Raw genomic sequence first — 21,538 nt, 5'->3', positions numbered from 1 at the left:
CAGGTTAGTAAATGTTTATTGGATACTGATAAACGAAGACACATTTCGCCCTGTGTGACATGCGCTCATAAATACAGTACAAGGACTGCTCTGTTACACTCCTTGTCCACAGAATCTCTGAAATATGAGGTCAAAGCATCTACCAAGTGTAAGAGGAAGGACCATTTTTATGTTCTGGAGTAACCTTTACGAATGTTGCTCAGAACTTCTAAGAGGGAACTCTACCCATCAAATGCTTTTTTGTGTTTCTCTCAGATCTCAGCAAGATTACATAACATTTAGGAGCAAAAATACAGAAAAGTAAAGCAAAGCTCGAGGCCAAAATAGCAAACACTTCCACCGCTACCGTAAACTTCCCAGGGGAGCTGACATAAGCTGGGATAAATGATATCCAGACGGCGCAGAAGATGAGCATGCTAAATGTGATGTATTTCGCCTCATTGAAACTATCCGGCAAATTACGAGCTAGAAATGCAACAACAAAGCAAACAGCGGACAGGCAGCCAATGTAACCGAGGACGCAATAAAATGCCACCTCAGATCCCACATCGCATTCCAGAATGATCACCTCTTGGAAGTATTTCGTGTTTTGGGCAGGAAAGGGCGGCGACGTCGTTAGCCAGACGGTGCAGATGAAGCACTGTACAAGCGTGAGGCCAGACACGGTCAGGCGTTGTTGGGAAGGACCAAACCGCTTGGCCACGTCGCTGCTGGGAAGTTGTGCCTGAAACGCCATCACCACCACGATCGTTTTCCCCAAAACACAGGAAACGCAGAGGACAAAAATAACCCCGAACATCGTGTGGCGTAACATACAGGACCACCCAGAGGGCTGGCCGATGAATGTAAGAGAACAGAGAAAACAGAGAGTCAATGCGAAGAGAAGGAGAAAGCTCAGCTCCGAATTATTGGCTTTGACGATTGGTGTGTCTTTGTGAAACAAGAAAATGCAGCCAACAGTGGCCGTGGTGGAAGCTCCAAACAAGGCAAGTGTGGTCAGGACAATTCCCAGGATGTCCTCAAAAGACAGATAGTCAACTTTCTTTTCCAGGCACTGGTCTTGTTGTGCATTGGGCCAGGACTCGCTGGGGCATTTCATGCAATCGATTGAATCTTGAAGGTGAAAACAGGAATTAGATTTGATAAAAGCAGAAATCAGAGGACAGTGCATCCGAAACAGATAATTATTTCTGTCTCTACGTACTTGTGCTGTTGCTCATTTCCCCTTCCCCACACTGGACGCAATCAAAGCAACAAATGGGCCGTCCCTTCCGAGCAGCTTTCCTCGTTCCGGGTGGACAACTGTCCGAGCAAACCGATTGAGGAACCTTTGAGCAAACAATGAGGATGGCGAACAGTTAGTTCTGTTTTTCTCCAATAGCATGTCAGCCCTCAATTCTGAGTCTTTGTGACATTCATACGCAACGCGACAAATATACCCCTTGAAAATTTCCTGCAAACTGCAACTTCCACAGAAACTCTGAACACATTTTCGGGTAGGTTTGTGGGTTTGACTGTGAGAGAAGACCAGTGGGGGATAGATGGCCCGTTTTACATCTCTCCCAATCGTACATTCACTGAAACGATTTGTTTTACTCTATAGTCGCCAAGATCTACATGTATAAACCTGCGCCTCAGATCTCTGTCTCTTCATTCTGTTGATCATTTTGGTTTCCCTGTGTTACTGCACACATCTCTTACAATGTACTAATAATAATCACTTGTTGTCACAAGTAGACTTCAATGAAGTTACTGTGAAAAGCCCCTAGTCGCTGTGGTGATTTGCATCACTGTAGTACACAAGGGGTTAATGCAAATACACTTAGACTAGATAAACACTAGATAAACACTAGAGGGAGCACTAGGGTTGATTGAAACACATCACACCCACCACGTGGATTGTAGCAGACTGGTTAGTTAGTCTGAGTAGCTATAGCAGGATTAACAGGAGAGTCGAATCCAAGTAGGAGAATTGTTAACAGTTTAATAAATGTGTTAAAGCTATCTCCATGTCTGAACCTTCCTTTGTCAGAGTGTACATCAAGGAAGCAGCTTACATCAAGAGCATAACAAAACAGTCGCCACATTCCAGCGCTGGTTCGGGGAGGCTGGTACGGGAATTGAACCCGCACTGCTGCCTTGTTCTGCATTACAAGCCAGCTATTTAGCCCACTGTGCTAAACCATCCCCTAATCACATCATTCTCAGCGTTAACCTGTCATTGATGCAATCGTCCAGCTAATCTTTCTGTTGTAAAAGCAAATATCAGCTTCAATCTTGTGTTATTATTCTTTTTATTTCAATATTGTGTATTGGGCAGCACATAACACAGTGGTTAGCACTGTTGCTTCACAGCGCCAGGGTCCCAGGTTCGATTCCCGTCTTGGGTCACTGTGCAGATCTGCACATTCTCCCCGTGTCTGTGTGGGTTTCCTCCAGGTGCTCCGGTTTTGTCCCACAAATCCCAAAAGATGTGCTTGTTAGGTAAATTGGACATTCTTAATTCTCCCTCTGTGTACCCAAACAGGCGCCGGAATGTGGCGACTAGGGGCTTTTCACAGTAACTTCATTGCAGTGTTAATGTAAGCCTACTTGTGACACTAATAAAGATGATTATTATTTTGTTTTGTAAAATTATCTGCCAATTCACTCTCGTCCATTTTACACTCACCGCCCATTTTACGTTACCTTGCAAGTTCCCCCTAATCAGGCATCTGCTCCAAGTGTGCAGATATTGAGAACACCCTGAGTGTTTGGAAAAGTGTTGCAGCTCTGGATGTTTTCACAGCCATGAAGCAGACACGGAGATCACCACACCGAAACAAAATGTGACAGACGTTGTTGGGGGTGGGGGGGGGGGGGGCGGTGAAGGAGGGTGCACCAGCCTCAGTGACTTCCAGGTACCCCGGGAAGGAGCCTACTTTGCGGATTCCTGCTCTTTCCTAAGCCATCACGGCTCTCCATCCTGGCGAATATGTTTCCAATTGTGCTCCAAATCCATCACGGCCAGATCCATGTGGTTTTACTGTTCCGCGAGCCCCTCATCCAAAATCGTTCTGTTTACAAACTGAATGGTCACGGAACAGGAACAGCAACCCATTGGCATCAGTTCTAATCGCACCATGGAAAAATGGGAAATCCCACAAATGGGAGGCAGCATAATGAAAGTTGTGGGTCGTTGTGAAAACGCAACTGATTCACTAATACACTTCAGGGAAGAAAATTCTCCAATATTTAATTGACCTTAATCCAGTGACTCAGGACAATAATTTTAGTGAACATACTGAGGTAAAATACAAACTTTTTTCTTCTCCAAGGCTAACCGGATCTTAAGCCGCTTTCCTCTGCCCCGCCCCCAACTTTAACTGCGCTGAACAATGGCGTTCATTATTTTGCTATCATCAACTCCCCGCCCTCTTCTCTTCTGCTGCTACTATCACTACACATACAGACTTTGCTCTAATACCACCAATAGTAACAACTTTCCTGACCATAACTTTTATTAATAAGGTTAAATTTCCTCCTCTTTATCTTTTCCATACACCCAGAAAAATTTACACCGAGGAATCTTATGTTTTCACAATTCTCTTTAGGCTGCAAGAGCATATACCTCCATTTGCAATTATGGCCATACTTCCTTCAACTTCATTTCTAATTCTATGCAAATTTGCATGTTGATACTGAAGCGCGGACACTTAAAGCGGGATGGGCAGTTAGAGAGGCTCAGTGAAACAGAGGATGGGAATCGCACACTCACTCATACACACACACACACACATACTCTCATTCACACACTCACACACACAGTCACTCACACATACTCTCACACACTCACTCACACTCACACACACACACTCACACACAGTCACTCTGTCTCGCATACACACTCACACCCCACTCTCACATGCATTCTCTCTCTCACACACACAACCACGTGTAATCACACATACATAAAATCACACACAGAGACAGGTACACACACATACTCAATTATACAGACATGCAAACACGTACATTTACACACAAACACATACTGTTATGGGCCAGGGTTTAGAGAACCCCAAAGTGTATCATGGAGTTCACCTGACCCACAACTTTTAATAGATTGTGGTATGGGGAGCACACGGCCCACTCTACAGGTGTGGGACAGCAGAAATGGAAAAGTATTTTTTAAGAGCAAAACAATGTTCATTCTATGAACTCAAGTTAACCCTTTTAAAACATACAGTGAACCCCCAAAGAATACAACACTAAGTAATGCTTAAGCTTTCCTTTTAACATCCATACGACTTTTTTTTAAAAAAAACTTTAACAGAAGCACATCAGGTTAAAGTCACTACTGAAAACATTTATAATTCTGAATTCACCAAATGATCAAGAGATAGTATTTTAATGGCAGAGAGAACAGCAGTACACCTGCTTGGTCTGGCTTCAGCTCCAACACTGAAAACGAAACTAAAACACACCCTGCAGAAAACAGCCTAAAACGAAAGTAAAAAGCTGACAGGCAGCCCAGCTCCACTAACTCTCTGACATCACTGCAGTAGTAAACACCCATTTCTTAAAGGTACTCTCACTACAGATATTTATATACACCCCCATTTACAAACACCCATTTCTTAAAGGTACTCTCACATGACAATACTCACACACACTCGCACACAAACACACTCGCACACAATCACAAAAACACAGGTGCACACAGACACAATCTCTCGCATATACATACTCACACACAGTCGCACACGTACACACAGACACACTCGCACACAAACACACTCGTGCACACACAAAAATGCTCACACACACATACACACTCTCTCACGCACACACATACTCTCTCACGCACACACATACACACTCTCTCGCGCACACACAAGGGTAGGCAGTTCTCTGATTAAATCGTCCAGACATCACTATCGTCTTTAAACCTGAACATGTTTGTGTTAAGATTGCAGCCACCTCTCAGCGATTACCTTGCTCTGACCGCCGCTCCAAACAATGGACCCTTCATTTAGCATGACTTGCTGTCCTGGTGACGCGGACCCGTCATAGTGCCCGACCGTCAGTACCACAGCTTTGCTCTCGCCATCCAGCTGCCAGTTGACAATATCGTACGTTGCCACCGAGTCCCCATTTTCGTCGAAATTTACCTTTTCTCCAATTTTAGTTGTGAAATTCACTGTTTGCATGTAATGCAAAAGCTTCGAAAAGAGACAGAAAAGTGAAGATTATGTAATTCAATTGAAGGAAGGTGTGCGCAAGTAGTGTTAATTTTCAACCAGAAACTTCCCGAGTGGTTTGTGCTGAGTTGGTTGCTTGATCTACCTACCTGCCATGGCTGAAACTTCGAAATAGTTGCACAGGATTTATTGAGAAAGGGGCCTTTGCCATCTTCACAGGAAAACATATTCTGAAGCGCATGGGCTACAGCATAAGTGGCTTCGTAAACTTTATTGGTAACTCTCAGTTGAGACGCATCTGTATAGGTGTTAGACACTGTCTGTAGATTCTCTCTTCCAGTGCATTGGTTGCTGTGAAAGGCAGATGGTGGGATCCCTGTATTGTTTTCTCTCAGGCTACAGCTGAACGTTTTTTCCCAAAACTCTTCCACGATAGGATTGCCAGGGTAAACAGACGGATGGAGACGCATTAGAAAGTCCCTGAACCCTGGAATGTCCACTGCCCGGATCGCAACCCCAATCGCTCCAGTAACGAACCTCTTATTGTGATGTGGTGGGAGAAGAGAGGTTGCAATCCAGGCCTCACTCCCCACCCATTGGACGCCAGATATATTTTGCCGCGCAATTTCTCTCAATAACATGGCCATATCCCTTTGAGCAAGAAACGCCACCACCACCTTGGCCGTAGATGTTTTTATGATGTGGACAATACGAAGTAACTTTTCTTCCGGGTCCGTCCTGTGGAACGACTGGGCGAAAGCGATGCAAACTCCGAGTTTCTGCACAATCTCAGTGAAGGCCTGCATTCCAAAATTACCGTAATCGTTGTCGCTTTTAACCGTCCCAATCCACGTCCATCCAAACCTCTGGACGAGCTGGGCTAAAGCTTTCGCCTGAAAGTAATCACTTGGAATAGTTCGAAAGAACGAAGGAAATTCCTTCCTGTTGCTGAGACAGGCGCAAGTAGCGAAATAGCTCACCTGAGATAGAAACACATTGGAAAGAGAAACATGGAAATTAATCATATCTTGTTGGGAAAAGATAGTTAAAGGTGTATTTATATCGCGCCAATCATGATATTCGGATGTCCCAAAGTGCTTCGCTGTCATTTCAATCCTTTTGTAGGTGAAGATTAGCACTGCTGTAATGAAAACAGCATTATAGAGCAAACTCCCATTGACATAATGACCAAATGCTCTGCTTTCGTTTTTAAAAATATATTTCAGGGGATATGGGCGTCACCTGCAAGGGAGGGAGTTCCAGGATTTTGATGGGGAAGGAACGGCGATTATATTTCCAAGACAGGATGTTGTGTGGTTTGAAAGGCAACCTGCAGGTGCTGATGCACTGCTGGTTCACAGCGCCAGGGTCCCGCCTTCGATTCCTGGCTTGGGTCACTGTCTGCACGTTCTCCCTGTGTCTGCGTGGGTTTCCTCGGGTGCTCCGGTTTCCTCCCACAAGTCCCGAAAGACGTGCTGTTAGGTGAATTGGACATTCTGAATTCTCCCTCTGTGTACCCGAACAGGCGTCGGAGTGTGGCAACTAGGGGATTTTTGCAGTAACTTCATTGCAGTGTTAATGTAAACCTACTTGTGACACTAATAAAGATTATTATGATGTCCCCATATGTCTGCTGCCCTTGTCCTTCCAGGCGATAGAGATAGCGGATTTGGAATGTGATGTGAAAGAAGCCTTAGTGAGTTGCTGCAGTGTACCTTGCAGATGGCACATGCTGCTGCCACTGGGCATCTGTGGTGGATGGCATGAACGTTTAAGTTGGTTATGGTCAAATGGACTATGTTTCCCTGGATGGTGCCAGGTCATTGAGCTGCACTCATCTCGCCAAGTGGAGAGAATTCCATTACACTCCTGACTTGTGCCTTAGCAGAGGTCAGAAGGTGAGTTAATTGCTACATAATTACCACCTTTTGATCTGCTCTTACAGATGGCTGGTCCAGTTCAGTTCCTGGTCAATGATAATACCCCGGATATTGATAGCAGGGGATTCAATGATGGCAATGCTTTTGAATGTCAAAGGGAGTTTGTGAAGTGCTTTCTTGTGAATGTTATATTCTCGGACCCGTAGCGCAGCATGGAAGGGATCGTGATGCTCCAGAAAGAGTTTGGGGCCTTCTCGGGCTACAAACCCAATCTGAGCAAGAGGGAAATCTTCCCAGTGAACTCGAAAGGGAGAGGGGCAGAGCTGGAGGGGCTGCTGTTAAAGCAAGCCCAAAGCAAATCTGCTACCTGGGGATCCAAATTGCCCACAACTGGACACGGGTCCACAAATAGGACCTGACCAGTCTAGCAGAAGAAATTTAAAAGGACCTGCAGAGGTGGGGCGTATACCCTCTCCCCCTAGCGGAGGTGGGGGGTGGTGGGGGTGCAGATGATCAAGATGGGCCTGCTGCCCAGGTTCCTCTTCCTGTTCAGATCCCTTACGATCTACATCCCCAAGGCCTTCTTTAACACAGTTGACAAATTGATCATGGCATTTTGGGGGAGGGGGGAGGAAAGAATCCTAGGATCCCCTAAAGGGTCCGACAAAGAAAAAGAAGTATGGGGAGCCTGGCCCTCCTAAACCTACAATACTAACACTGGGCAGCCACAGCAGACAGAGTGAGGGGTTGAGTGAAGAAACCAGAAGCAGGATGGGTGAGGATGGAGGAGGATGGAGGAGAGTTCCTGCATAAGGATGTCCCTCCTAGTCCTCCCCACAACAGCACTCCCATCCCTGCCAGCCAAACATTCAACAAGCCCAGTGGTAACAGCCACACTCCGGACCTGGAACCAACTGAGACAACACTTCAGTCTGACTGAATTGTCCACCATGGCCCCCATCTGCAGCAACCACAGGTTCATGCCAATCACAATGGATGCCACCTTTAAGAAGTGGAGACATGACGGAGGGACACTGACAGTCAGGGACTTCTACACGGCCGACCAACTAGTGACCTTAGAGGAACTGACAGAAAGGTAAGAACTGCACAACAGGAGCAAACTGATACACTTACAAGTTAAAAAAAAACTTCCTCTGCAAGGAGACAACATCATACCCACAGACACTGAGACACTCAATGTTAGAGGAACTGTTTGACGTGGGCCACTTAGGTGGGGGGGGACTGCAGGGACTTGTATGGATGACTGTTAGAGGGGGCACGCTGCCCACTGGATGAGGCATGGGAAAAATGGGAGGAAGAAGTAGGGACAGAAATAGAGTGGGGACCCTGGAGTGCAGCACCGAACAGGGCCAACTCCACCTCCACATGTGCAAGGCAAAGCCTAAAGCAACTGAAAGTGGTAACAGAGCACACCTGGTCAACCATACCCGCATATTCTGGGCTTGCCCCAGACTTGTCGGTTTCTGGACAGCCTTCTTTGAGGAAATGTGCACGGTTGTGGTCATAAGGGTGGAGTGAAGCCGAAAGTACATTCTTCAGGGTATCAGACCAGCCAGAACTATTCAAGGGAGGGGGGTGTGACACCCTTGCCTTTGCCTCCCTTATCGCTTGCCGAAGAATCCTGCTCGGCTGCCGATCAGCAGCACCACCCACAGCTGCAGACTGGCTGGCAGACCTGTCAGAATTTCGCAACCTGGCAAAAATCAAATTTGCCATCTGGGGGGGGGGGGGGGTGGTGAAGAGGGTTTCCACAAGGTATGCAAACCCTTCACCAACTAGTTCCAGGACCTGATTGTAGCCTTCAGCCAATGGGGGAGAGGGGGGGGGGCTCCGCCGAGAGGCCACAAAAGCAGAGAGAGGGAGGAAGGGGGGAGGGGGAGGGAGGAGGAGCCAGAAACAGATGGGGCAGGTGACCGGGGGGGGGGGAGGGGGGGGGCGAGAGCAAGGCCATAAAGACAGCACGGTCAAAAGGTCCCAGGTCAGAACGGATGAAAGCACAGGCCGAACTGACCCTGTACAGGGAGGGTCACCACACACCCACCGCCACCCACCTCCCCCCCCCCCCCCCCCCTAACCCAGATGGAAACATGTAAATAAAACCAGCGAACGAGCCGAGCCTTTGTACATCCTAAAGGGGGGACAGGTTAGAGGCGGGGTACCCCACATGTAGCGTCTCCCTCTCCCATCTTTTTTGATGGGGCTGACACATGTAAATAACTAAAACCCTGAAAATATATAATATAGAATGCGACAGGGAGGAAGTTATTCCTGCTATTATAAGTTAATGTATGGTTTTTTTTGTAAGCTTTGGTGAAAAATAATCGTTAAAATCTCAATAAAAATATTTTTTTTAAGTGTATGTTACTTGCCATGTATCAGCCATATCCTGGATATTGTCCATGTCTTGCTGCTTTTGGACACAGCCAGCTTTGTGCAATTATCAGCGGAAATCCCCACTTCTGACCTTATGATGGCGGGAAATTTATTGATGAAGCAGCAGAAGACAATGATGCTGACTGGTGGATAAATGTTGGTCTGCACACAGGGTGAACTCCACTCGTCCATAGTACCAAGTTTCATCACAAATAAACTACTTAACACAGCACAGGCACACGTGTCAGTCTTTAGCCTGTTTAACTTGGTTCGGGGTAAGTATGAGAGCGATTTGTGAATCTGTACGAATGCTGGACCGTGCAAGGAAGTACCATTTTAAAGGGTTGCCGTTTGATGAATGTATTTGTTTCAGGACATAAAACATTTCGCCCAATTAAGAGCACAAGCAATTGCTAAACATCTACCATGCAAGCAATGATAGCAGGCTGGGGACACGTCATTTGAAATTTTTAGCAGGGAACAAATTATTCTTTTGACAACGGAAATTATGGAACGCCTAATCACGTTCCTCTTCAAATGTGAGGAAGCAAGAAGATTGAACAACGCTACAGCCTATTTTGATACAGTGAGAAGTCTTAGAACACCAGGTTAAAGTCCAACAGGTTTGTTTGGAATCACTAGCTTTCGGAGCGTAGCTACTTCATCAGAAGACTCACCTGAAGAAGGAGCTACCCTCCGAAAGCTAGTGATTCCAAACAAAACTGTTGGACTTTAAAGCTTGGTGTTGTATGACTTCTTACTGTGCCCAGCCCAGTCCAACGTGGCATCTCCACATCATGGCCTATTTTGATGTCACTCCATGGCCGTGGTGCCTGAGAAGACTTTTATTTTTTAAATATTTTTTTATTCTCCTTTTTCACGTTTTCTCCCAAATTTACACCCACCAAAAATAAACAATAATCAGTAACAAATATGTCAATCCCCGTATCAATAACAACGATCCCATCCTCCCACCAAACCCCCAAACATTAGCCCGCATGTTCACACAAACAAATGACAAAAAGGGATTGGTCGCCATAGTCGCCAGAAACAAACACAGCCCCCCCTCCCCCCAACCCTCCCACCCACACGCCCCAACTAATGTTCGATGTTATCCAGTTCTTGAAAGTGCCTAATGAATAATGCCCATGAATTGTAGAACCCCTCCATCCTTCCCCTCAGTTCAAATTTAACCTTCTCAAGAGTCAAGAATTCCAACAGGTCCCCCCACCACACCAGGGCACAGGGTGGAGAGGTTGCTCTCCAACCTATTAGGATCCGCCTTCGGTCAATCAACGAGGCGAAGGCTACAACATCTGCCTCCACACCAGTTTCCAACCCTGGCTGGTCCGACACCCCCGAATATGGCCTCCCGGTGGCCCAGGTCCAGTTTCACGTGCACCACTTTAGAAATTATCCTAAAAACCTCCTTCCAGTAATCCTCTAGCTTTGGACAGGACCAAAACCTATGAACGTGATTAGTGGACCCCCCCCCCCCCCCCCCCCCCCGTCCCTCCCCTGCAACGTTCACACACATCTTCTACTCCTTCAAAGAATCGGCTCATCCTCGCCCTCGTGAGGTGTGCTCTGTATACCACCTTCAGCTGTATCAGCCCCAACCTCGCACACGAGATGGACGTGTTCACTCTCCGGAGCACTTCACACCAGATCCCCTCCTCCATACCCTCTCCCAACTCTTCTTCCCACTTTGCTTGATCCCTTCCAGCGATGCCTTCTCCTCTTCCAAAATAGCTCCGTAAACCGTTAACACTACCCCCTTCTCCAGTCTCCCTGTCGTCAGCACCTCCTCCAGCAATGTGGAGGCCAGCTCCACCGGGAAGCTCTGTATCTCCTTCTTGGCAAAATCCCGAACCTGCATGTATCTAAACATTTCCCCCTGCTCTAGCCCATACTTCGCTTCCAACTCCTTCAATCCTGCAAACTGACCCCTAAGAAACAAATCTTTTAGTGTCTTAATCCCCTTCTCCTCCCATTTCTGAAAATTTCCATCCCACCTCCCTGGCTCAAATCTGTGGTTCCCCCGAATTGGCATTTCCCTTGACCCTGCCCCCAACCCGAAGTGTTGGCGAAACTGCCTCCAAATTCTCAATGAAGCTATTATTACCAGACTCCCTGAATATTTCCACGGGGCTATCGGGAGCGGTGCTGTTGCTAGTGCTTTCAATCCCGACCCCCTGCACAAACTCTCCTCCATTCTGACCCACAGGGAATCAACCCTTCTGACCCAGCTCCGCACATTCTCCACATTCGCCGCCCAGTAGTAATACATCAGGTTCGGAAGACCCAAACTCCCTGCCTGCCTTCCCCTCTGTAGCAGCACCTACCTAACTCTGGCCACCTTCCCTCCCCATATGAACAAAGTAATCCTTCCCTCAGTCTCTCTGAAAAAAGCCTTTGGCAGGAAAATCGGCAGGCATTGGAAAATAAACCGAAATCGCGGCAACAAGTTCATTTCAACCGCCTGTACCCGACCCGCCAGTGACAGAGGGAGACCATCCCACCTTGCCAGATCAGCTTTCACTCTCCCCACCAAACTAGAAATGTTGTACCTGCGGAGCACCCCCCCCCCCCCAACCCCACCCCAACCTGCACCCCCAGGTACCTAAAGTGAGTCCCTGCCCTACGGAATGGCAGCCCCCCCCCCCCCCCACCCCCAACCTGGGCCGATACACCACAAAATACTCACTCCTGTCTAGATTTAGTTTGTACCCCGAGAAAGACCCAAACACTCGAAGCAGCTCCAATATTCCCCCTATCATACACTCGGTTCCAACACGTATAACAGCAAATCATCGGCAATTCAGGACACCCTGTGCTCTACACCCCCCGCCCCCCCCCCCCCCCCAACCCGCACTATTCCTTTCCATACCCCCCAACTTCTGAATGCGATGGCCTGGGGAAACTTTGAGGTGATTTATTGAATTACCTTAAACATACCTGGCAGTAACTTGGAAAAATGTCTTACCATGGGGACCCTGAATGGGCCGATTGACGCGGCGACAGCCAAAGACTGTGACGATCCCGATTCGGCAACAATGGCGGGGACCAGGGAGGATTGCTGACACGTCTGGCCCGAGGATGTTGGTTCCTGACCGTTCACCAATTCGAAAGCAGCTTTGACGGAAAAATGAGGCAGGTTGCAGGAGTCGTAAATCCTGTAGCCCAGTGTAAGATTTGGGAGGAGGTCTGGGTTCTTGTTTATCTCTTCTATGGCAAAAATCATCGCCTGTATGAAACGGAGTGCTCGAAATTCAAAACTGCAAAGGCAGAAATATTTGCAGATGATGATGAAAGTGAATCGAATATTTCTCAGCAATTCTTTTCGTTACCATGCATTCTGATTTCATTAATAATATCGTTTTTTGGAACTGAATGCACAAGACGGAGGAGTGACTGCCACTGGAAGTACAATATTTCCAATGACATAAACCAAGTTTCCTGCTTGCTCGGCCTGGAAGGGACCATACATTATTGGGAAAAAAGAGCATTGGAGTTCGCCTGCCGTCCTGGTCAACATTTATCCTTCAGTTCACCCCATCAAACTAGTTAACAGACCATTATCTTGGTGGAATACTGTTTTGGAAATACTGACTACGGCAGTTTCTACAAACCAAGCGATCACACTTCAAAACGAATACATTGACCTCAAAACGCTTTGGGAAAAGCTGAGAATTTGCACGGCTATCATAGAATCTTGAATCCCTACACTTGCAGGAGGAGTCCATTCGGCCCATCTAGCCTGCACCGACCCTCCAAAATAGCACCCAGCACCCCCCCCCCCCCCCCCCCAACCTAACCTTTCAACATGAAGGAGCAATTTAGCCTGGGTCGGGATTGAAACACCTGACCTATGTTTAAATGTAATTCTTCCGGTATCTGTGGAGACTACCCCTTCCAATTTGAAGTTCTAGCGGGGAAGGCAGTTGGTCCACGCGGTTTTACCAACAGCAAGGCGGAAATTTGGAGGTAGCCATCCGTCCAGGACTCTGGGCTCGACTAATGTGCACAGCGACATTGGCAGGAGTTTGGTCCCAAAAACGTAGAACAGCAGCCGCACTCCGAGAGGGGGTCTGATTTGAAGGGGGGCAAGAAGATCAGAGGAAGAGAGAGAAAAACATCTTCTAAAAATAAATCAACAGATGCGGAAATGCCTGTGTTCAAGCTGTGATCTAAAACCAGCTCTAAAAAATAATTTTCAAAAACGAGGCATTAAATTGAAGGAAAATTTCAGATGTTCCAAATCCCGGGAACGCGGGTGGATTTAAAAAAATGTGATATTGGGACCCAGAGGCGCTGTTACTGGCGGTCTCCCACCTGGAAAGATGGACTGTTGTCTCAATGGGCAGGCAGTCTGGCTCCAATAATGCTGTTTAGCTGAGCAGCGGTACAAACAGATTCCAATCGTGTCAACGTTAAAGAGAATTTACACCATATTAAACTCGACCGGAGCCGAGTTTGCCAATTAGTGCAATGTTAGTGGAAACTCAAAATCAGAGCAGCACAGGCTACATTGTTTATTCCGTTCGTCGATCATTTGCGAGATTATCGTGTAGTTTGATATCACAAATATGTTTCCTCGTCGTTGTAACCTGCGCAGCTAAATTGTCTTGTTGAAGGTTGATAATAAGCCATGTTTCGTAATTTTGAAACGTGTGAGCAATGACTGCGTTTACAGCTTTTATTAATGAATTGTTATCAGTAATCATTTCAGCATTTCGATAAGGTACAGTTACAATTTAACAGATATGTCCTTCCATCTACAATTTCAGAAAATAAACTCACATTTTCATCTTCCCTGTTGGTGGGAATCTGGAACTCGCTGCCTGAAAGGGTGAGGGGCGGGAACCCTCACGACATTTAAGAAACATATAGCTGAGCACTTGAGGCGCCAGAGCATACAAGGCCATGGGCCAAATGCTGGAAAATGGGATTCGTGTAGATACCTGCTTGATGGCTGGCACAGACACGAAGGGTCTTTTACTGTGCTGTAAACCTCTATGACTCTATGCTACATATTATTTTTAATCATGTCATTTTCCAAGAACAACCTTATATATTCTATCTGTCCTTCCCCCTCATCCCAAATAGTAAGTAGAATCAATTCAAGGTTATACTGGCACCGGTGAATGAATAAATGGCGATTTAATTGTGTGTTTTTTGAGAGAGGAGGCACCACGGTAGCACAAGTGGATAGCACTGTGGCTTCACAGCTCCAGGGTCCCAGGTTCGATTCCCCACTGGGTCACTGTCTGTGCGGAGTCTGCACATTCTCCCCGTGTCTGCGTGGGTTTCCTCCGCGTGCTCCGGATTCCTCCCACAGTCCAAAGATGTGCAGGTTAGGTGGATTGGCCGTGCTAAATTGCCCTTAGTGTCTAAAAGTGTTAGGAGGGGTTATTGGGTTACGGGGATAGGGTGGAAGTGGGTGGTGCAGACTCGATGGGCTGAATGGCCTCCTTCTGCACTGTATGTTCTATGTAAGTTGGAGTAACAAACAGCACCATCTGTCCAACCAGCTCATCAATACGTTCACAGAACTGACCTTTTACATCTCACTGCTTTGGGCCTCGTTTCAAATGAGAGGCCAAGTTTCTCCACACTGGAGTGCAGAACAAAGATTCCGCCGATAATGATGTCCCCATCCTTCGACAAACTGAACAAATCAAACATTTCCCGGTGTCTGCATGTGAGACTATCTGTTCTCAACATGGTAACAATCGCCGTTAACAACATCCCCCAAAGCAATAGCCCGTTCATAGCGACTGTTACCGGAAACAGACTGTGGGTTGATATATTGCTGCATTTCATGGATGATCGGGCAATTTTGCTCTTCCTTGCTAAAAATATCCATGGCCCTGAGGGCGGGAATTAAACCCCTAAACATTCATCTCTCTCGCGGGACGGAAGAAATGCAATGAATTATCTTCCACCAATCAACATGAATTGCAAATAAATTAGGCCAACCTTACAAGATCCATTAGGAAAAGGTATATTTATTTTAGCATGATTGCTTCTGCGGAATTAGTGGCAACATAATTTTCAGTGCCAAGCTTAAAATCTATTTTTCAATGGTGGAATACTCCTGTTGGCAATGATTTAATTTCCTTGAGACGTAGCCCACAGCTTTCTCAATGCCAAGTTTTTCTTTCTGTAAGGCGGGCCTGGTGGCACAGTGGTTAGCACTGCTGCTTCAGAGCGTCAGGGACCCAGGTTTGATCCTGGTCTCAGGTGCCTGTGTGGAGTTTACACCTCCCCGTGTCTGCGTGGGTTTCCTCCCACAGTCTAAAGATGTGTAGGTTAGGTGGATTGGCCATGCTAAATTCTTGATGAGCAGGCAGGTTACGGGGATGGGAGGGTGGGGGGGATGAGGAAGTGGATCTAGATAGGCGGTCATTCAGACTGGATTGGCCGAATGGCCTCCCTCTGCACTGGAGGGATTGTATGGTCTTTCTGCAGCACTATGGCTCCGGCACTAATGTCAGCATCCACAGCCTGTTTAAGCTGTTAGTTTGTAGGCCGATTTCCAGGCCTCCATCCAATTGAAGTACATGTTCATCTTTTAAGAACTCTGTAAGTGACACAGTGGTTAGCACTGATGCCTCACAGCGCCAGGGGCTCGGGTTGAACACTGCTAAAAGTCGGCGTAAACTTGCAATAGAATCTGCTCATTCCCAGAAACCGTAGAATCCCGTTTCTTGTGCTGGTTTCAAGAAAATCCCAACTGGCGTGGATTTTAGCATCTGATTGGGCTATTTGACCGGTCCCACCTTGAAATCTGGGCTTCAGCAAATGCACGATTTTCTAGATTCATGATGCGATTGGCTAATTTCAGATGGTCAAACAGCGCATGTAGATGGTGAAGATGATCTTGCCAACTTTGACTAAACAACATCAATGTATACTACACGGCCACTCAGATCTTGGATAACTTAATTCACGAGTCTCTGCAAAGTTGTAGGACTATTCTTCATCCTAGGCAGTACGACTTTGATAAAGTCCATTCGGCATCAATAATGCGGAGATCTTCCCCGTGATCTCGGTCAAAAATACTTTCCCTTTAGCAAGTCTATCTTCGTGATGAATTTAGACGGTCCAACTCTTCCCATGCAGTCTTCCAGACGTGGAATAGGAAATTGATCTACCTTGGCAAAAGTATTCATTCTCCTGTAGTCCACACACACTCACTCTCCACCCATGAGAAACTCGTTACAGGCTTAAAATGAGGAGCATCGAAAAACGCGCGATTCTGTCTGGCATGATTGGGTTTAGGAATTTTCAGCCCCCTTCTCCGGTTGATGGTGAATCACACCACAGGAGCCCGGGCACCTAAATTTATTACATTGGCATATCATTAGTAAGCAATCTCTCCAGACCAACCCCCCTCACAGAATATTCACCATGTACCATCGGCGGCATTCACAACAGGCAGGGCCAGGCCTGAGGCAGTCAAGGGGATTCCTCTGGGGACACAGAGGTCAGTATAGCCCCTAGGGGGGGTAGAGGGACCTGCCTGGGCAGGGCGTGGCACTTCTCCCAGGCGCAGGTTGGCACTGCCAGATTGGCAATACCAGATTGAACTGGCATTGCCCACTCAGTACTGCCAACATGTGCCAGGCCAGTGCCACGGACGGACCCCAGGGCGAACCCCATGCGCGTTGCGTAAATGTGTGATGGGCGGAGGAGAGCACACATTTGTGTGTGTGTGTGTGGGGGGGGGGGGGGGGGGGGGGCTGCTGGTGATGAATGTCACGGGGAAGGTTTGCCAATGATGAATGTTGGGGGGTGGGGGAACGATACCCCTGTGATGTGATGTGGGCTTGGTGCTGTTAGCCTGCTGTGCCGGTTAGGACATCCTTTACAGATGTCGCAGCGATCTGTCTGGAGATGGTTCCCGGCTCAAGAGGCTGTCCTTTGCCAAAGTGACACCGTAGCCACGCCCATTCACTTGTTTGACAAAGAGGCTCGTAAATCTGTGAGAAATCGCACCAATCGCCCAGGCAGGACCGCAAGAAACTTCAGAGAGTCGTGAACACCACCCAGTCCATCACACGAACCTGCCTCCCATCCATTGACTCCATCTACACCTCCCGCTGCCTGGGGAAAGCGGGCAGCATAATCAAAGATCCCTCCCACCCTCTTCCAACTTCTTCCATCGGGCAGGAGATACAGAAGTCTGAGAACACGCACGAACAGACTCAAAAACAGCTTCTTCCCCACTGTACCAGACTCCTAAATGACCCTCTTATGGACTGACCTCATTAACACTACACCCTGTATGCTTCATCCGATGCCAGTGCTTATGTAGTTACATTGTATATGTTGTGTTGCCCTATTATGTATTTTCTTTTATTCCCTTTTCTTCTCATGTACTTAATGATCTATTGAGCTGCTCACAGAAAAATACTTTTCACTGTACCTCGGTACACGTGACAATAAACAAAACAAAATCCAATCCAATCCAATTTCCTCACCGGAACTGGCACTTTGTCATGATAATTCACTTCAATAATGACATTTTGGAGCATTCATTCTAATTCCTTTTGTACTTGTGATAACTTTTCTGGATTTAACCTAGAATGGATGTTGCTTTATCAGAACTGCGGCCCGCATCATGCATTGCTTCCTCAGTTCTATCTAATCTATCCCCACGAATACATTTCTAAGACTGCAGTAACTCTTCCAATTCGATCCGGCTCTTAGCTGGAAGATAACTTACCCAGTTCTTTGAATTTTTCTAAACTCCTCATTACCCAAATTAATTTTAGGGAAGTCACTGTCAGGATTTAACCCTTCTTGTCCCTGTTTTATTATTATCAAGACCTCATGCTTGCCCTCATCTCCTCTATCATAATACATCTTACGCATGTTGATACGACAAACACTCTGCAATTTACTTCTATCTAGCGTACCTACCAGATAATTTACCTCGCTCAACTTTCTTTCGGTTTGTCACAGCGCACTAAGTCTGTCTGTCAGTGACTCACCTGGCATGGGTAACAACACAAGCACTTTCTCCCTGCCACAAAACTAGGAGTCTGTGCTTTCCTATCAGCCATTGCTTTCATTCCCTGCTGTGCTGTCTTTAAATGTCCCCTTGCCACCTCACAAGCCCCATTTAGCCTTTCTCTGAAATTTGAGACGTAGTGTAAAAGTGGTCTCTGACTTCTTACTTAATAATTTTTCTTGTATTAATTTAAATGGTCTCCAAACTTCATATCCATAGCCATTTCAAAAGGACAAAATCTGGTAGAATCTATATATAACTATAACTATAATCGCTTATTGTCACAAGTAGGCTTCAATGAAGTTACTAGTCGCCACATTCCGGCGCCTGTTTGGGGAGGCCGGTACGCGAATCATTTGGCGCATCCCTAAAGGAAAATAATAAAAATGGAACCCCTTTGTCACAATCATACGGGTAATCTTCGCTATCGCTCTCATCCTTGCTTTCAAACTTTGATGCCACCTCTCTATTGCTCTTTGACTCTGGATGATATGCCAATGATTTGCATTGTTTTCACGAACACACGTCCCATCCATTGACTCTATCTACACTTCCCACTGCCTTGGGAAAGCGGGCAGCTGGAGGTCCTGAGCTGGTGAGGAGCCTGAATCTCCTCCATGGTGCCGGGATACATTCGCTGGTCGTCACGGAACAGACTGAGGTAAACCACCTAGATTACGCAGTCTCCTGGCAGCATGTTGTGTTATGTACTCTGCGATAACACAGGCTGCAACTGGATGCAGCTTTAACCAAAAGATACTCTAGACCTTGAAGTTAGATTCATTTCATTTGAGAAGGTAGCTAAACAAATGAAATGGCCACAGGACATGTGGATATTACTGATTCAAACAAAGCTGGTAGGTAGGGCTAGTGAAGTGTTTGCATCACTGTCAGAGGAGGTATCTGAGTCGTATGAGGAAGTGAAAAAAATTCATCTTATGTGCATATGAACTAGTGCCTGAAGCCTACAGCCAAAGGTTTAGAAATTCAAGGAAAGAACCTGGTCAAACATACATGCAGTTTGAAAGGATCAAACAGAGTAAGTTTGATAGATGGATAAGGGCTTTGAAAATAGACCAAACGTATGAAGCTCTCAGAAAAATTAAACTTTTGGAGGAGTTTAAAAATTCAATTCCTGAGGGTTAAAACTGAGAGATTAGCAGCAGGAATGGCAGATGATTATGAATTAGTTCATAAATCAAAGTTTGGTTTCCGACATCATTTTCAGCCTGTGAGGGATAGAAACTGGGGACATGAGAAATACGCAAGTGGTAAAGGTAAATGCGATCTGATGGGAGATAATAAGGACAGTGTACCTCAAATTAAAAAAGAAATCCAGGAGGGTGGAAAATAAATAAAAAGTTTCAAAAGTTTTCACTGTAATAAAGTAGGCCATGTAAAGTCACAGAGTTGGTGGTTGAAGAATAGCACTGGGAATGCTGATGTGGTAAAACAGGATAAGACAGTGGGGTTTGCTAAAGTGGTAAAGGAAAGCCGAGGTGAAGCAAAGGAGGTGCAAAAGATTGTACAACCTGATCAAGAGGTGATTGATAAGGAGGTGCCAGATCTCTTCAAATAATTTACTTGTGTGGGTAAAGTTTACTCATGTGTATAAGGAGGTGCAGGTAAAGAAGTCACAATTTTAAGAGATACGGGAGCTAGTCAATCTTAAATGGTAAGAGATGAGGAGTTATGTAGTTTTGGAAGAATATTGCCAGAAAAGGTGGTAATATATGGAATTCAGGGTGAGAGGAGTAGTGTTCCATTATATAAGGTAAGTTTGGAAAGTCCAGTGAAGAGTGGTGAAGTGGTAGTAGGAGTAATAGAGAAACTACCTTGTCCAGGAATACAGTTTATCTTGGGTAATGATATAGCTGGATCGCAGGTGGGAGTGATGCCACCTGTGGTTGATAAGCCAGTGGAAAATCAGACAACTGAAGTATTGAAGGACGAATATCCAGGGATTTTTCCGGATTGTGTAGTAACAAGGTCGCAAAGTCACATGTTAAGACAAGAGGAGAAATCAAAGAGTGAAGATGAAGTTGAAGTGCAATTGTCAGAACCGATTTTTGATCGGATGGTTGAAAAAGAACAAGAACAGGTGGAGGATGAGGCGGATATTTTTAGTTCAGGAAAATTGGCGGAGTTACAACAGAAAGATGTAGAAATACACTGGATGTATCAGAAGGCATACACGGAAGAGGAATCTGCGTGTATCCCAGAGTAAAAGTAATGTCTTGATGAGAAAATGGGAACCTTTACATATGCAGGCGGATGAAAAGTGGGCAGAGGTTCATCACGTAGTATTGCCGGTAGGGTATAGAAAGCAGGTGTTGCGAGTTGCACATGAGGTACCAGTGGGAGGTCATTTGGGAATTAGAAAAACTCAAGCTAAAATCCAGAAATATTTTTATTGGCCTGGACTACATAAAGATGTAGTTACATTTTGCCAATCGCGTCACACATGTCAAGTGATAGAGAAACCTCAAGCAGTGATAAAACCAGCACCCTTAATACCCATTCCAGCATTTGACGAACCTTTTACAAGAGTCCAAATTGATTGCATAGGACCGCTTCCAAAAACGAAAAGTGGCAATCAATATCTTTTGACTATAATGGATGTGTCTACTAGGTCCCCAGAGGCCATTCCAGTACGTAATATTACAGCTAAAAAGATTGTGGAGGAGTTACTTAAATTCTTTACTAGATATGGACTACCCACAGAAATACAATCGGATCAAGGATCAAATTTTACCTCAAGGTTATTCAAAGAAGTTCTGGATAGCTTAGGAATAAAACAATTTAAATCAACTGCGTACCATCCAGAATCACAGGGAGCGTTAGAAATGTGGCATCAGACATTAAAGACAATGTTGCGGGCTTATTGTCAAGATTATCCAGAGGATTGGTATAAAAGAATTCCATTCATACTGTTTGCAATTAGGGATGCAACTAATGAGTCAACCAAATTCAGTCCTTTTGAACTAATTTTTGGTCATGAGGTAAGAGGACCACTTAAATTGATTAAGGAAAAGTTGGTGAGTGAGAAATCGGAAATT

At 46.0% G+C, this 21,538-nt stretch overlaps 1 protein-coding gene across 1 annotated transcript; it reads right to left on the bottom strand.

Moving 5' to 3' along the window:
• Window positions 1-204: 204 nt before the first annotated feature.
• LOC140389259 (extracellular calcium-sensing receptor-like) lies at window positions 205-12,729 on the bottom strand. The gene is made up of 5 exons (XM_072473438.1): window positions 12,444-12,729; window positions 5,333-6,163; window positions 4,977-5,204; window positions 1,205-1,328; window positions 205-1,113 (listed from the first exon to the last, which is right to left on the bottom strand). The coding sequence occupies exons 1-5, from the start codon at window positions 12,699-12,701 to the stop codon at window positions 209-211; spliced, it is 2,346 nt and encodes a 781-aa protein (XP_072329539.1). The 5' UTR covers window positions 12,702-12,729; the 3' UTR covers window positions 205-208.
• Between the last annotated feature and the right edge of the window lie 8,809 nt (window positions 12,730-21,538).

Source organism: Scyliorhinus torazame, chromosome 14 (assembly GCF_047496885.1).
Source record: "Scyliorhinus torazame isolate Kashiwa2021f chromosome 14, sScyTor2.1, whole genome shotgun sequence".
NCBI lineage: Eukaryota > Metazoa > Chordata > Chondrichthyes > Carcharhiniformes > Scyliorhinidae > Scyliorhinus > Scyliorhinus torazame.
This window is presented reverse-complemented; position numbering and strand designations above follow the sequence as displayed.